This window comes from Schistocerca cancellata, chromosome 4, assembly GCF_023864275.1.
Source record: "Schistocerca cancellata isolate TAMUIC-IGC-003103 chromosome 4, iqSchCanc2.1, whole genome shotgun sequence".
NCBI lineage: Eukaryota > Metazoa > Arthropoda > Insecta > Orthoptera > Acrididae > Schistocerca > Schistocerca cancellata.
Genome location: NC_064629.1, coordinates 77,481,303 through 77,499,767, shown reverse-complemented (window position 1 = coordinate 77,499,767; position 18,465 = coordinate 77,481,303). Strand labels below are relative to the sequence as shown.

General features: G+C 41.3%; 1 protein-coding gene across 1 annotated transcript in view; it reads left to right on the top strand.

The window, feature by feature from the left end:
- The first annotated feature begins 1,230 nt into the window (after positions 1–1,230).
- Positions 1,231–18,465, top strand: part of LOC126183648 (xaa-Pro aminopeptidase 3-like) — a 208,967-nt gene continuing 191,732 nt past the window's right edge. Inside the window, exon 1 of the mRNA XM_049925791.1 lies at positions 1,231–1,385. Within this exon, the coding sequence (XP_049781748.1) occupies positions 1,337–1,385 (49 nt within the window). The 5' untranslated portion in view covers positions 1,231–1,336. The remainder of the gene's footprint in view (positions 1,386–18,465) is intronic.

The window sequence follows — 18,465 nt, the reverse complement described above, 5'->3', positions numbered from 1 at the left end:
CTGACAGCTTATATCTACCTACAGTTACCTTTTCCATGTCTGTGACTATATGATGTTAAGACAGCCACAGTACATCTTTTCTATCCTCGGTTTCTGAATCTCCTAAACAAACAAGAAGCTCATCTACTTTGTTTTTTTTTATGTCCTGATATTCTGATGCAATATACTACCATTATTTCTTACTGTGCCTTTTTGAGAATCTTGTGATATTTTAACATCTCTAGTACTTGCCTGTCTGAGCTCCTAATTAAGTTTAATTTCCTTTAATGTTTAATCATTGGAAACTGATCTTAGCCTAAAAAAAAGAGGTACTTTCACGAGTTCAAGTGCCTCCTCCAAGATTTTGCCATCATACCAGCCAATTTACCATTCCCTTTCCTACTGAGATGCAGGCCATGCCTTGTGAGGTCCAACCTACCAGTAGCAACTAATTGTGCTAGCTGTGATTAATATTGGGCACTGGTATGAGTTGCATATCGCCATAAATCTCTAAGTTACTCCTAATCTCCTGTCGACTGCGATTGCCTCTCTCATTAACATATTTTGATTCTCTGTTCATCTCGTATCAGGGCTATTAACTTGATCTACGATAGCGGGCTTATCAGAAAACAGTTTATGAAATCTTTCGGGTTCTGACTTCAGCCACTAAATTAAGACGTGACCAGTCGCTCCGTTTTTTCAACTATTCTTGGACCCATTTAGTCTTTTTCGTTATTTTCTGTTGCTTGCAAGCTATCTATAGCTAATATAACTGCAGAAGATGCTTTCTTTTGGGTTTTCGGCATTTTAACTTCATAAAATCAACTCACAATTTTTCTCAATGTTATTGATAGTGTGAGGTCGCTTCAATATATTGAAGGTTTGACAAACTAGAATTGTCAATAAATATTGTTGGGCTAGTTTGCAGACGAGATACTCAGTTAAAGAAGCAACCGTCTTGTGACAAAAGCGATATTTTAGCGATCTACATTTTATTATACAGACCCATCTCGTCGCTTTAAAAAAAATAAAGGTAACTGTCTCGAAGAGGCAACTGCTTGACCTTTTTACAAATTTGGTGTGGTACTGGTATGCTACATGCAGGAATTACCCGGTTGTACCTATATTGGTTCCCAAGCGTGAGACGAAATTTAGTTATGACTGATCACAATACAAAGAAATGTGATATTTTGGCACTCGAATAACGTACTTAAATGCGATAAAAATAGAAACTCCAACATCGTCACGAAAACCAACAAATGAGCCATATATCGATAGTTTAAAGAAATGAGCGTGCTTTTACGTGCTTTAGTGCAGTATTGTTATGTGATAGTAGTGTTATATTTAGTGATGGAAAATGCAGTCCTCGGTTTTAAGGCTATTGAAAAGCAGTATCGCACAGACAGGTTTGTTACATAGTATGGTATTTCAGCGTATTATTTATGAAATGGAATGCCGCCAGATGGTACTCGTGCTACGCGAGCAACAAAAAATGTATGCTTGGGAGTTCCATCGATGAAAGATCGTCACACGAGTTACATTTCTTTTTTTAATGGATTAGCTTTCAGAAGAAAATTGTCCCCCACATTTAGGAAATTTTGCCTGATGACAGCAAAATCCGCGGGAATTCGAAGCCGCAAGAAACATAGGCCAACTTTTCACTATCCGTCATCTGACAATGTTTCGCTGAAACCCTTTGTTTTCTAATGAGAAGTGATGAACTGTCAGTTTTTATTTGTTAGCTACAATGTGACAATAGAGTCCGGTTTTAGCCATGCTGGTGATAAAGTAATTAAGACATACCTCTTCTAAAAACGTTGTAACCGCTTTGAAATAGTTCTGTTATGTGTACGTCCTCCCCGTTTTCGGACCGTACACACGGTGGTTTTAAACAAAATTAAACAGTGTGGAACTGAGACTTTATTATGGCAGAAGGCAGTTTATTACAATACTATTTGTTTACTTGCTCACAGTTCTGCATTACGTCGCCTCATTACTTGTAATGATAAGTACAATGATAGAGGAGGAGATACATCGAAATGTGTGTACTCATGTGGGGGAGTGGGAAAGAAGCATCAGAAGACTATGTCGTGTTAGAAACAGTGACTTTATCTCAATGTGTGGTCACTTTGGGGTCCCGCAGATGTTTAAGTAAGACAGGTTTAGTGTGGATAATTTCTTTAGGAGGCTACCATTATTTAACATTTGATGGTAAATTAAGACTAATTTGTAAAATCCATTTAAAGTCATTGATATATTTGTATATTTACACTATTCTGTTTGCCAGTAGAAGTTGAAAATGTGGTGGGTGGAATTGTGAAGCTGAAGGAATATTCTGTTTATATTATGTTCCATTTCTAGAATGTGTATGAAAAGATCTACTAATCAAACTATGGGGGGAAATTCCAAGAACTTTTTACCCTAAAAATATTCTTTTGTGTGATAATCATTCATCATAATTCTACATTATAAGCCTATAACACACAGACACTGTAAAGAAAAAAGGCTATAGTTTGTAATGAAATCAACAAAACTTGGTTCATTTCTGGTAGTAGAATCTGCATGACATCCACAGCACTGATGACAATGTAAGCAGTCTTATAAGACTTGAGATAATTTTTTGGACAAAAAAGGGAAACCCAAGTGTATAATGTTGTTGCTTTCTGTTCTGGTATTGTTCCTTGTGCCTACCAGTAGCTGTTATTTCTTGAGTCTTATCCTTCCATTTTCTGTACATATCCCCCATCAATAATTATTAGTTTATCACTGAACTCTTGATTTGTTCTTAAGTGTTCCATGATATTACCAGAAGTGGCACAATAGTTTAAGGTACTAGATTTGCATTTTGGAGAGCAGGTTTTCAGTCTATGCCCGGCCATGAAAATTTAGATTTTGTCTAATTTCCCTAAAATTGCTTAATGTGATTGATGTAAATGTTTGCTTGAAGAGTCACATGTAATTTCCTACCCCATACTTTAATTTGATCCAAGCATGTTCAGTTTAGGGAATGACCGTGTCTTTAATGGAACACCGTAACTTTTTTTTATTCTGGTGGATGACATGTAAAGAACACTGCACATATGAATACTAGGTGCGCTCTTCCCATTTAAGAAACAGACTTACCATTTGATGACCCCAGTGGATAGGCACATGGGCCTGTGTATGATGATAGTGTACTGCTTTGAAAACATTTTTTGAATTTTTCAGTTGGTAGCTATTCAATGGTTGTTTCAGCACTGATTGTGTTGTTTACACATTGAGTACCGTTTCTGATCTTATCAAAAGGAAAACTATAAAATTTTGGAACAGAATTGCTAGCCACTACTTACTTTGAAGAGAAATATTCAGCACTACCAAATTACACATAAAAGTACATACACTATCCTAGTTTTTGGAACTAATAGTTCGTTCCTTGGGTAGGAGCTTTGTCTCACCTTGTCCTCACAACAGGTGGGTCCCTCTCATCTTGGGGCCTGAGTGACCTGTCCCCTTTTTAACCTTCTGCCTCCTGGGAGTTTGTAATGTAGAAATGGTGAAAACTGTAAAAAGGGTTAATACTGCAGTCTGTGTCTGTGCATGGATTTTGCACAGGCTGTATTGAAGTATGCATCGGTAACCTCTTCCGCAATTGTCAAAGAGGGTGTATATGCTTCACCACAGAGGTGAATAGTGAAAAGAAGGTAAACAGTTCCAGGATTCCTAGAAAGCTCCTCGAAGGATTATATGATAAGATTATCGTAAGAGGGGTCCAGCCTGATACACACAGGGGTTTATTTTATTTGCGTGCTGTCATGAAATTGATGAATTTTGCAAATGTCGTAGGTGAACAATAATCTACAGTATGACACTGGAACATTTTAATGACTATAAAAGCATAGTGTTTGGGTTTTGTAGTATATTGAAACCCTTAAAAACACAATCTCAAAAGTAAAATTTAGGAGTGAGGAATCCTGAACTTTAAAATAAAGGCAGGTGCCATCAAGGTGATGGTTTAATATTGGTGCACCAAGACTAATTGCAGCTGTTTGTAGGCATGTCTGTTGGTGCAGATACTACAGTATGAACTGCCACTTACAACACTAACTATGGCCTGGCTAATGTTTGCACAAGGACTTTGCTACTAGTGTTGCACGTGTGTACAGTGCACTTTGCTCATACTGTGCACCTGTGACAGCTGACTTGTCATGGCACAATAGTAGTATGTCCTCTTTTTTTTTCTTTTCTTTTTTTTTCCAATTGCATCTTGAACAAACTGTGAGAATTTAAAATGAAAAACATAAAGAAAACAAAAATTACCACTTATGCTGGGAAGAAAGAGTAAAGGTGTTGTAATAAATAGCCTAGTATTTACTGATGATTTTTCTGTATTTTCTGAAAGCCTTACAAATGCAGTCGTACAAGTCACCTGGAAGAGATAGCAACACGGTACTGTACTCTATATTCACTGGTCATACCGGACTCGAGAGTCCATTACCACAGCAATGTATTTTCGCCATCTGTCCCTGTCTTAGGCTATTTCCTTCCATTCACCTTCAATACCTAGGCTCCTCAAATCAGCTTTCACATTGTCCTCCCATCTATGCCTTGGTCTCCCCATAGGATGTTTTCCTTCTAGGTGCCCTACCAGCACTCAGCGCGCTGCCCTGCCCTCATCCATTTGAGCTATGTGACCCGCCCATCGCAGCCTACATGATTTAATAATACTGATTATGTCGGAGCTTGAATAGAGTTCGTGAACCTCTTCATTATGCAGTTTTTTCCACTCTCCGCTAATGTCATCCCTTTTTGCTCCGAAAGTGTTCCTCAAAATTTTGTTTTCAAATACTCGAAACGGCTTTTCATTTTGCACAGTGAGAGACCAAGTCTCACACCCATACAGCATAACTGGTAGAATAATAGTTTTGTATATTCTAATCTTTAAATTCCTAGACAATATCCGTGATGAAAGTAATCTATTCAGTGAGAAGTAGCACGCATTTCCCGCCCGTAATCTCTTCTTCAGTTCGGATTCAATCTCATTTCTCGAAGTGATGTCCACGCCTAGATACTTAAATGTGTTCACTTTTTCAAACTGCATGTCTCCAACTCTTAACATTTTCTGATCTACTGCTGTTGGCATTCTAGTAGTAACCAGGTATTTAGTTTTGTCTTCACTTATCTTTAGACCTACATCTTCACTAGCCTCGATTAACACATTCGCATTTGCTGTTACAGATTCTTTCCTATCGCTAATGATGTTTAGATCATCTGCCTACCCTAATACCTTAATATTTCCATTTAACTCCACACCCTCTGAATTATCTGCTGCCATTCGTACAATATATTCTAGGACTAAATTAAAAAGTAGTGGAGACGGGGCATCTCCCTGCTTAAGTCCGTTCTTTATTACAAATTCTTCTGACTCCAATTTCCCCACGCATACTCTACCTTTTGAGTTTTTCAAACTCACTTCTATAAGTATAACATACTTCTTTGGTATTCTAAGTTCCAAAAGAATTCTGTACAATTTTGACTGCAATACTGAATCATATGCTTTTGTAAAATCTATGAACAGATTATGAACTGGTTCATTGTATTCCCATTTCTTTTCCAAAATTTGATGCAGGGTGAATATTTGGTCTATAGTTGATCTGTTCCTCTGAAAGCCGGCTTGGTAATCCCCCATAATTTCATCTGCATATGGTGTAAGCCTGCTTAGTAGAATATTCGAGAAAATTTTGGAACATACTGGTAATAGCGATATCCCTCTATAATTACTACAATCCATTTTGTCGTGAACCTTTCTTAAAAATTGGGATCAGAATCGACTCCTGCCACTCTTCAGGTATCATCTCTGAGTTCCATACTTTAGGTATCACTTTGTGAACTACTTCCACCAATTTCTGTCCGCCATTTTTAACTAATTCCGCAGTTATGCGATCAGATCCTGGATAGCAACATGGTAGGCTTAAGAATATTTACAGAAAAAACAATGTTTGTAATAAATATAAAACATGCTCAAAAATTATATTACAATGTTGGTCGCATATAAAAGGTAAAGAAATTAAGATGTTTGGAGAAACAATTCAAGAAAATGATTTAGAAAAATTGGTTCTGAAGGAAAGGAAAGACAAAATGCAATGAGGAAACAAATGCTTATATAAAAAGGTCAGAGGGAAGTAAAACAACGTAGTTGTGAAACTGCCTGAATTAAAGTAAATGCTTAGTAGTTAATTATAGATTTGGAAAATTATGTGTGTTGGGAAGAAGAATCCAAGGAAAATATTAGGTGCTCTTAAAACTTATGTAAACTTAATAATTCTGGATATTAAGAAGTGGCAAGAAAATGTATCAAAACATAGAAAGCCTAACAGAATCAACAAGAAAGAGGGGTTCACTATTCTTAGGACACATTTATGGCATGGATGGCAACAAACTAATCAGTGTGTCTTCAGATATCTTTGGATAACTAAAAAGAAAAATGAAATGAGCATGTGGCATTGTTGGCCGGGAAGCCCCATGCGGGGGGAGTTTGGCTGCCGTATTGCAAGTCCTCTTTAGTTGACGCCACTTTGGCGACTTGCGGGTCAATGATGATGAACACCCAGTCCCCTGTCGGAAATTGAACCTGGCCCCCCTGTGTGGTAGGCGGAAATGCTAGTGCTATGCTACAAAGGCAGACTTTGGATAACTAATGAAGAGGTACTGAATCAAATTGGAGGGAAGAGGAATTTATGGCACAACTCAATTAAAAGAAGCGATCGGTTGAAAGGATAAATCCTGACGTGTCGAGGACTATTCAGTGAGGCTGTGGAAGGAAATTGTGTGTGTGTGTGTGTGTGTGTGTGTGTGTGTGTGTGTGTGAAAGGGGAGGGGTGGGGAGGAGGTTTTGTAGGTAGAGGGGAAACAAGGCTCGACTGCAGTAAGCCCGTTCAGGTGGATGTAGGTAGTAGAGTGCAGTAGTTATGTAGAGATGAAAAATTAGGATAGATTATCCAGGAGAACATCTTTAAACCAGTATTTGGACTGAAGACCACCACAACATATAAGGAAAATGGAGGTCATAACTATCTGTTTTTTTATTTATTCATCCAGTGATCAGGATGATATAGGATTTGTCGTCATAATACAATAAAAATAAATGGCTCTAATATACGTACACACAGAATATCAAGTGTGTGTTATGAGGATAGGATGAATGGTCAACTGTGGCCTTGCTAATAAACCATTCTGTCATTTATCTGAAATGATTTAGGATATGTTAAATCAAGATGACTGGACAGGGCAAACTTCATCCTCCCGGACATGAAGTTAGTGTCTTAACAACTTCACTGCCTCATTCAATTGGTCCATATTTACAATATTCTTCTGATCATACACAAAATGAAATGATCATGTGGCATTTATTGGCTGGGATATCCCCTTCGGGGTTCAGCCGTTGTATTGCAAGTCCTTTTAGTTGACGCCACTTTGGCGTCTTGCGTGGCAGTGGTGATGAATATGATGATGAAGAACACACAACACCCAGTCCCCTGCTGGGAATCGAACCTGGGCCCCCTTGCATGGCAGGCGGTAACGCTACCGAGGCGGACTGATCATACACAGTTTGCACCAGATAACTTATGGCATAAAACACAGTTACGTTACTATAATGCGCTACGTACCTTGACACACGTGCTTGCGATGCATTACATTGTAATCGTCTGTTTATATATGACAGGGTTTTGTAGTTGGCCCCCTTTCATTACTAAGCCCCATTCTGAGTCCTCTAAGTAATCTTTAATTATGTAGTGTGCATTACTTAAGAAGTATTTTTAGTGGGCTTTTAATTAGATGTATTTTAGTAATATTTTTCATCTTCATGGGGAATTTATTTGTACAGTTTTATTTCCAGATAGAGACTGCTGTTTTGATTTCTTTGTTTGTTTTTCAGTTGATAAATGGAAGACCAGACTGGCTCTTCTGCCATGATTATTGGTAGAACTATTAGGGAAATACATGGAAATGTTTTCTCTGAAATGCTCATAAGATTACTAGATGCACTTACTTGGTGCAGTTAGGATATCCAGTTTTTTCAAAAATGGTTTTTAACTATGGCCCCAGCTACTACTTTGAGTTTTTTATTCTTATGGTACTTTTCTGCAGTTTGGAAATTGTGTTCATGCTTTCTGCCATTGCCCCCAGTAAAAAATCCCATAGCTAAGAATTGAGTGTGGATAGGAAAACTGTCACCACAAGATATTGGCTGTTAGAAACTGATGGTAGAACACTAAGAGCACAACTATACTGGTGACATTCTTTTCACTAACAAGGGAACCTCCCCATCGCACCCCCCTCAGATTTAGTTATAAGTTGGCACAGTGGATAGGCCTTGAAAAACTGGCAAAGGAGCGCCGTGGTCCCATGGTTAGCGTGAGCAGTTGCGGAACGAGAGTTCCTTGGTTCAAGTCTTCCCTCGAGTGAAAAGTTTAATTCTTCATTTTCAGTTTATGTGACAAACTCTTGTGTTTTCATCACTTTTTGGGAGTGATTATCACATCCACAAGAAAACCTAAATCGGGCAAGGTAGAAGAATCTTTTTACCCATTCGCCAAGTGTACAAGTTAGGTGGGACGACAACATATTCCTGTCATGTGACGCACATGCCGTCACCAGTGTCGTATAGAATGTATCAGACATGCTTTCCTGTGGAGGAATCTGTTGACATATGACCTTGCGATCAAATGTTTTCGGTTCCCATTGGAGAGGCACGTCCTTTCATTTACTAATCGCACGGTCACACGCTTTTGCGGTGTGGTGGCAAAGCACAGACACTAAACTTATTATTGTGAACAGAGACGTCAATGAACGAACGGGCAGATCATAACTTTGCGAAAATAAATAAAGTAAAATTTTCAGTCGAGGTAAGACTTGAACCAAGGACCTCTCGTTCCGCAGCTGCTCACGCTAACCACGGGACCACGGCGCTCCTTCTCTCACGCTATCCTTGATGTTGCCTATCTTGCACATGGACTACTCAGTTTGTATATTTTGCTTATTGTTTTCATAGTTCCACACAACTTCTTCCTGTTTTCTCGATTGATCTGTGTTCAGTTTTTCAAGGCCTATCCACTGTGCCAACTTATAACTAAATCTGAGGGGGGTGCAATGGGGAGGTTCCCTTGTAAGATTTTTGTGCATTCATTCCATGTTAATTGACAGGCAGTATTCACCCCTCAAAACTTTGTATTGGTCATACAGTCTATATGTTTATCATCTATGCTTAATGTGACACAATTGTTTTCCCTCTTTGTGCTGAAACGCATGCTGTGTGTTTTCATTATGTTTAGCGGTTCTTTATTACATACTGCCCAACTGTAAATATCCTTGAGTGTTTCATGTGGCTTTTCTGTTAAGAGTTGTGGTATTTTATTGACAACTGTGATGCTATGAAGTTGCTGCCACTGGCAAAGAGAACTTTTTCTCCATTTCTTACACTGTGCGGAAAGTCATTGATTTGCCTGATTCTCTTTGATTTTTTACAAAAATGTTATCAATCTATACAAATACGAGGAATATATAGTTAAAGTTTTATGTTTTACACATGATTCACAAAAGAACACACTGCGTTCTTATCCACACAATAGCCTAATTGAACTTTTCTTGTAGTAGCAATATTCTACTGAACTTTCTGTCTGCAAACAGCCCCACAATTTTGCACAATAATTAAGATAGGGATAAATTGTACCATAATACACCATTTAATGTTTCACTATGGGGTATTTTGGCAACTGGCTCAGCAAGTATGGCACAGCAAATTTTCCCATGTATAAAGTTAGTATGATTTATCATCAAATGTTTTTGTCTGGGTCGATACCCAGGACCTTGTGTTGGTGATTTCCATTGCTGAAATACTGCCTGTACTCTCCATATCCATTTGATGTGAGTTGACTGTTTTAAGTGTAAGTAAGTGGAATTTCAAGCCCTGATGAAAAAAATAAGAGGTTACATCTGTGACATCACCAGTCACAAGTGATCCTAGCGAACTACAGTCTTCCATATAAAACAGAAGAGAGATGTCATGTGCATAGTTTACTGTGTGTGAATTGGTGGGGTTGAGCAATATCATTAATGTACACCAGAAGAGAAAAGGGCTGAGAATTAAACCTTGGAGAACACACTGTGTTTCCTGTATCACAGATGGACTGAAAAATCTGTAATTTGTTATCCATTTCATATGAAAGCTTTGTATACTGTTAGTGATTCATTAAGTATGTGGACAGTAGCTGATGGATGAACACTTGATATTATATGCCTTCAGTATCTTAAGCAGCGTGTCTTGTTGTATTGAAACAAGTGAGTTTGAGAGCTCAAAGAATATGCCTGCAGAACTTGCTCGAGGAGACTATTTGATGGAGAAGCTCAAGGACTGCTTTAGTTATACTGTGATCTTTCCTGAAAGCATGCTGTTTTTACAAGTATCTTGTTTTGTGGGAAGTAAGCATGAAGTAATGACAGAATAACTGTTTTACATAGGCCTACCTTACTAAAAGTGAGGATAAATGAAATTGGTTGGTAGTTTGAAATTTCTTCCTTGTTTCCATATGTATGTGCTGGTGTGGTGATGCTTATTTTTAAGCAACTCTGGTAGGTGTTCTCTCTAATGTTTCAGTTGATGTGGTGGCTGGGTGGGTTTACTATTTCCTTTATACATTCATTAATTATGACACTTTGCAGTACATTCTATCTCATCCCAGCGACAATTTGTTCTTTAATATGTGAATTGTTTTGTATACCTCACGTTCATTCACCTGTTCCAATGTAAGACCATTATTTGGATGGTGTAACAAGGTACCATTTATTGCAAACCTATATCGTGTGCTGCACTGCACGACTGCCTGTTGGCGAGGTAGAAGTATTTATTTAAGATGTTTCGTACTGTGTCTGGGTATTTCATGAATTTGCCATAATGTTTAATGTGTGTTTGTTCACTGTCCCCAGTCACAGAGACTTTTCAATACTTACCAGTTAATTTCAATGAACCTTTCCTTATGCTACAAGATTGTGCTATGTCATTGCTGCCTACCTATTTTTAAACATTTGAAAATGTTATCTTTGACATTTTTCAGCTGTGTTATATTTTTGCTTGAACAGCTGTAAATGTGCTTACTTGTGTAGCACATCCATTATTCCACCTGAGCTCAAATATATAGGCTGGAAGTGTGAATCTGATGCTATTTTCACTTTGACTGTATGTAAATATTCCTCAGATTCCTCTAACGGGGCAAAATTAATTATAATGTCCCAACAGAGTTATGTAGAATTTCTCCCACCAATTTTTAAACATTTGAAAATTTTATCTTTAACATTTTTCAGCTGTCCTATGTTTATGCTTGAAAAGCTATAAATTTGTTTACTTGTGTAACACATACAGATCACGATTTTTCTACCTAAGCTCAATTATATAGGCTGGAAGTGTGAATCGAATGTTATTTTCACTTCGACTGTATGTAAATATTCCTCGGATTTCTCTAATGGGGCAACATTAATTGTAATGTCCCAGCAGATTTCTGTAGAATTTCCCCCACCTTTTATATGATCCTTTCACACAGTAGAGTGCACAAACAAAGAAAACAGCTTACCCATGTAGCAGAGATCAGTGTGAGGTGGCTTGAAACAGTGCGAAGAGTATCCCCGTGTTATAAAATGGGGGTAACACACAGTGGCAGCCAGGTCGCACCACCGACTCCAGGGTATAGGCGCCACTTGCCTAAATGGAATGAACAGAATATTATTTTATGTAAATGAAGGTGGAAGGGGGGGGGGGGAGAAAGGAAAGGGAAGGAATTATTGATGGATATGAGGGATCAGCAGTGATAGTGTACCGGGCCGTGACTCGAACCTGGGATCTCCTCCTTACTAATCAGTTGCGTAAACCACTGCACCATCTGGACAGAATGTTTATTGCAATGGCACGGACTATCTTGGCACACCTCCCAGCCCACCCACACTCCCACCGAGCATCCCGTAACCACAGTCCCTGTCTGTGTCCTCCATCCTCGCAACTTTGAGATTCCCGCAGGAGGTCAGATGTAACTGTGTATACGCACTGAAGGTGGCGGCCTATTAACGTGAATCAATTATATAAATTTGTGGTGTCTGTTCTTTTGGACATGTCCGGAAGAACAGACACCCTGCATTCGTACAAAATATTATTTGCTCGCTTTGGTGTGGCCGATGGCAGACACTTTACACCGGCAAAACAAACTTGTGCTCACATCGGCTGTTCTGCAACCTTTCACAAATAATTTTGCAAAAACTAGTTGGTGAAAAATGTCGATTCTTTGGTTACTTGTAGCCTTATATGTCAGCTACGTAGTAAACTGCGTAGCTTTTCATTAATGGTCATAGTTATTGTGATATTTCGAAATTACATAAACCACTGTACGAAATGCAGGTAGTTAGCAACAAAAAATAGGAGTCGCTGTGAATTTATATTTGGTGCGTGTCAGGTCATACATTGCTGCATCTTAAAAGTAGATAGTATTTTAAAACTGAGGTGTATATCTACCTCCAATCTTGAGAAAATGGATTGTAGATAGTACACTCACTTTTGCCTGTGCGTGAGTGCCATAGATGCCAGGTGGTGCTATAGGTTCCAGAGACACCAAAGCATTTGTCTCAGATGCCCCAATGTCATGCAGCGCAGGTAGCAGCCTGGAGCCTGTTGGCCATGGCCAACACGGCTTCCAGCTGTTTATGTATAGCAGGGAATTCCTCCTGCATCCGTACACAACAGGTGCATCCCCTATCCGTGATTACTGAATTTTTGCCTATATCACAAGTAATGTGACAGTAACACAAGAAGTCATGTGGTGCAGTCAAAGTTGTGCTGCTACGATATCTCTAGTTTACACTTCACTCAGCTCACATGAAGATAATGCACCAACCTTTACACAAAAAACGTAAGTTTAAGTTAATAAACAGTAATCTATGCAATTCACTTCTTGGTAAAAGTATGTGAAAAACAGAAACTAAACTAAATTACTATGTATTAAACAAACTGCTATTGCTCCACAGAAATCTGCTCAGCTCTTAAACAGCTTCTACACTGCCTATGCAAACACTGTACCCAACACTTACAGTCCTTCAACCAATTTCCATAAATGCTCCCAACAGTTGCACACGAACAGCTGATCAGCTTTGCTGTTTCCAAGATACTTGTTCGTGGTACTGGACCACAATAATCTGCTTTTTGTCAAAGTCGATTATGTCATTGGATTTCCTCTCATCTTGTTCCATCCTTGAATGACTCCCCATTCATCTCTGCTCTCCTTACAGACTTTCCTTACTGCATCACTTATCCACAACACTGCCAGGCAGCATTCGGTCTTGTGGGTGGCAGTGGTCAAAATGTTTAGATCCGTCAGTGTATTCCTAAGATACTGCACATTTTAGTTTATTACCCTAAAATTTATTTTGCATCTTTTTTGTTCATTACTCGTCAGTGATTTCTGTTTCTACTATGAGAGATCCAACATCAGCTACTTCTCTGCTTACATCTTACAAGTCTTCAGCATTACGTAGTATTCCAGTTTGTTTTGATCAGGCCCAGCAGTAGTTGGGCTTCGTCACTGTTTGAAGTTTCCCTGCTTTGAAATTTAGAGTTTACTTATTATTGTTGGTGCAGCCTGATCAATCTTTCACAACTGTAATATTTTCTTACTATGTATATTTTCTTACAGTCCACCGAGATATTTACCATGTCCTGTGTGGCAGCTTCTGTTATATTGACAATGTGATTTATGAATTATCAGTTGACTGTCTACAATTAGTACTTTCATCAACATCTACCATTGTTTTGTTTTTAAGTTATCTACAAATTGAATCATATACCTTATTAGCTTTAGAAAATTCCATATTTGCATTCAATTAAGTCATAGTGGTGTGGGATGTAAACTACTATAACATTTTGAATGCGTTAACTTGCCTGATGTTTTCTCCACTGCTGATGTTTTTGCAGCTGTTTCATTTTGATGGGTATCAGTAGCACAACCTGTGATGACTTCCTCGGCTGTCACTGTTTGGCAGAGCCTGCCTCCTCCTCACAAAAGTGAAAATGATTGGAAATCATGTAATTGAATATGGAGTGGAGGATTGGAAACATAAGTTCATTTTTGTGAGTGGTGCCGATTGCTGAAAAGTTGTACTGGATACATTGTGTATCAATGAAGAACGTTGGTGTAGAGGCAGGAGGCATCAGTGGTGACTGACAAGAGATGAGGTACAAGTGGGATGGGCACAAATTGCAGGTAGATTGGGAAATGGTTTGTGTCTTTTAAGATGTGGATGAAGTTTTTGGCAACAATAAAAGCAGAGACATTTTAAATGTTTTCTCCATGCCACAGTCTCTTCATACATTGTTCATAGTAGGAAAGCACACAAAGAAGAATGCATTGTGGTCTGTGTTATATCCTGTGACTGGTGCATATGCGCCTAGAGTGGTGTTGCCGCAAATTCGTGTTTAATTCGGGCACCAGCTGTATCAGCATGGGCCGGCCACTGGAGGCAGCCTGTGGGAGGTGTGCATGCGGCGAGGCCTTCTCTCCGCTATCTACCAGCGACTTTCTCTCTCTCCCTCAGAGACACACAGGGATCACACTTCTGATACCTGAGCTGTGACCTCCTCATGCAAGCCTCGGGAGTGGTTGCTCGTCATCCTGGAGCATCGGAACTCCCGGCAATGGCTGCCATGCCAGATGGCACTTGCTGTGGCTGGGTGGCGCCTGTGAGGAGAGCCCCTGATCGAAGTGGGTGGTATCAGGGCAGACGCTATGCAAATGAAATGCATACGGGTCCAGAACTCTGGCTGTTCTTCTGTGGCCGTCTCTCTGCATGGAACTGATTCTTCTAGTGCTGCTTCTCCTTTCTCTTCGGCATTCCCTTCCATGGCTACCCCCGGGACTGATGGCGATACTTTCACCAATACCAAACCTTTATTCTTTGTGGAACACATTGAAGACAAGTTTGGCGAAGTGGACTCCCTGAGCAAGGTGCGGTCGGGTTCGTTGCTGATCAAATCTGCTTCAGCTGCCCAGTCTGTGGCCCTTTGTGCCTGTACCCATCTTGGTACAATTCCTGTGTCCATTAACCCCCAGTTGTCTCTGAAGATGGTTCAAGGTGTGATTTTTCACAGTGACCTCATCCTTCAAACTGATGAGGAACTTCGGGACAATCTCGGACGGCGGGGTGTTCAGTTTGTTCGGCGTGTTCAGAAGGGTCCTAAGGACAATCACATTGATACTGGTGCCTTTATCCTGGCCTTTGAAGGGGATACTCTCCCTGAGAAAGTAAAGATTATGGTTTATCAATGTGATGTGAAGCTGTATATCCCACCTCCTATGAGGTGTTTTAAGTGCTTGGGTTTTGGATGTGTCTTCCCGTTGCTCGCAGGGCCCTGTCTGTGGTGACTGTGGATGTCCACTCCATGAGGGGAGTCTCTGTGTTCCCCCTCCTGTGTGTGTTAATTGTCATGGCAATCATTCTCCACGTTCACCAGATTGCCCAGTATATAAGAAGGAAAAGAAGATACAGGAGTATAAGTCCCTTGATCGTTTAACCTACACACAGGCTCGTAAGAAGTATACACGTCTTCACCCTGTGTCCATGACATCTAGTTATGCTTTAGTTAAATCTTCACCCCTTCCTCCCCCTTCCTTACCCCAGTCCTGGACCCCTCTCCTCCCCCCCCACCCCTGTGGCTCCCACACCTTCTCTTCTGGGCACTGCTCCCCCTCCCCAGCCGGAGAAGTGTCTCACTCCTTCGGCGTCTGCCGGTCAAGGGCGCCTCTCCCGGGATGCTCCTTCCCAGCACCTTCCAGGCCAAAGGTCTGCTGCCGCGTGACGACCGCGAGAGCCGCGGTCTGTCGGCCCCCAGGTCGCCCAATCTCTTTCTGTTCCCGATCTTGCTGCAGCTGGCTTCTTTATGACACACAGCCCTCCTCGATCTCAAACAGAAAAGAAGAAGAAACATAAGTCTCGGGACAAAGAGCCTCCGGTGTATCCAGAGGTCCCATCCCCAGCTTCACAACCAGATTCTGACCTGTCGTTCATGGATGTCGCCCCCTCCTTGTCGGTGACAGGTGGTGACCCGGCGGTATGACTGGCTTTAGCCTGTTCAACCCCCATTTAAATCATCATTCTGTGGTTATCCAATGGAATTGTAATGGATACTACCATCACCTTCCGGAATTGAAATCCCTTATTTCGTCTTACTCTGCAGCTTGTGTAGTTCTACAGGAATCTCATTTTACTGATGATCACTCACCGACCCTCTGTGGGTTCTGTGTTTTCTGTCTAAATCGGGTCGGATCCCTGCAGGCTTCTGGTGGCATTTGTACATTGGTCCGTACAGACATTGCTAGCACGTGGATTCCTCTTCAAACTACATTGGAAGCGGTTGCTGTTAGGGTCCACCTGGACTCTGAGGTCACGGTTTGCAATCTTTATCTCCCTCCTGACAGGACTCTTACACCTGCTGCCTTAACTGTCCTTCTTCAGCAACTTCCTCCTCCCTTCCTCCTTCTCGTGGATTTTAATGCTCATCATCCCTTGTGGGGCAGTGCATTTCCATCTAGACAAGGTCTTCTCATAGACCAGTTTATTGCAGACCATGACTTGTGCCTCCTTAATGATGGCTGCCCTACTCATTTCAGTGCTGGTCATGGTACCTTTTCTGCCATTGATCTTTCTCTTTCTTCTCCCTCTCTCCTCCCTTCATTACACTGGTCGCCACACGACGACCTTTGTGATAGTGACCATTTCCCGTTGATTCTCTCTCTTCCTTCCCGCTCCCCGACGGACAGGTTACCTCATTGGTCTTTCCAACATGCCGATTGTCCTCTACACACTGCACAGGTCGTGTTTTCTCCCTCTTTGTCGGGTTGTGTTGGTGATATCCTACGTACGTGTCTGACGCGATTGTTCACGCTGTTAGCCTTGCTGTACCGCACTCATCTGGACCATTTCGTCGCCGGCAAGTCCTGTGGTGGAGTACGGTCATTGCCATTGCCATCCGTGATCGCTGTCGAGCTTTGCAACACCTTAAGAGGCACCTGTCCGTTGCCAGCCTTATTACGTTTAAACACCTTCGCTCTAAACCCCATTATTTAATCAAACATAGCAAACGGATATGTTGGGAACGATTTGTTTCTTCCCTCGGTTCTACTGTCCCTATGTCATGGGTATGGGCTACACTTCGCTGTCTCCAAGGTTGCCATCGGCAGTCCACCCTCCCAGGCCTTCACCTTCCAGATGGCCTTTGTACGGACCTGTTGATTCTTGCGGAACATCTTGCGACCCATTTTGCAATGGCATCAGCTTCGGCCTCCTATCCAGCTGCTTTCCTTAACCGGAAACAGCGGGCCGAAGCTTCCACCTTATGTTTTACCCCTTGTGAGTCAGAATCTTTCAACGAACCTTTTACTGAATGGGAATTTCTTTCCGCACTTTCTTCTTCTCATGATATGGCCCCTGACCCAGACTCCATTCATAACCAACTGCTTCAACATCTCAGTGCTCCACAACGGCAACACCTTCTCCAGGTGTTTAACTGTATCTGGCTCGAGGGTGACTTCCCATCTCAGTGGAGGGACAGCATCGTGGTTCCTGTCCTTAAGCCTGGTAAGAACCCCCTATTTGTTGACAGCTATCGGCCAATTAGTCTGACCAATGTTGTTTGCAAGTTACTTGAACAGATGGTACCCCATCGGCTCAATTGGGTCCTTGAATCTCAGGATCTATTGTCTCCTTACCAGTGTGGCTTCCGAGAGGGACGGTCTCCGATCGATCATTTACTTCGCTTGGAATCTGCAGTTTGGCACGCTTTTTCCTAGCGCTGCCATTTGGTTGCAGTATTTTTTGACCTTCGCAAGGCGTATGATACGGCCTGGCACCATCACATCTTACTTACACTTCATCAGTGGGGTCTTCGGGGCTCTCTCCTGATTTTTATCCGCCAGTTCCTGTTCCATCAGTCATTCAGGGTTCGGGTTGGTACTGTTTTTAGTTCTCCATGGGCCCAGGAGATGGGCATCCCACAGGGTTCTGTCTTGAGTGTACTTCTTTTCCTCATTGCTATCGATGGACTTGTGGCCTCTGTCGCTCCTTTGGTCGCCCCTGCCCTGTATGTGGATGATTTCTGCATTTGGGTTGGTTCCTCTTTGATGGCGTCTGCAGAGTGGTAGCTCCAGGTGGCTATACGGCGTGCCTCTGCAGGGACCCTCTCACACGGGTTTCAATTCTCTCCTTTAAAATCGCGGGTGGTGCACTTCTGTCGCCGTACTACGATCCACCCTGATCCAGAGCTCTACCTCAATGCACAACGATTGCCTGTGGTCCCACAGTTTCGTTTCCTGGGTCTTCTTTTCGACAACAAGCTTACTTGGCTGTGCCATATCAGACTTCTGAAGGTAGGATGTTTCCGTAAACTCAATGTCCTTCACTTCCTTGCCCACTCCTCTTGGGATG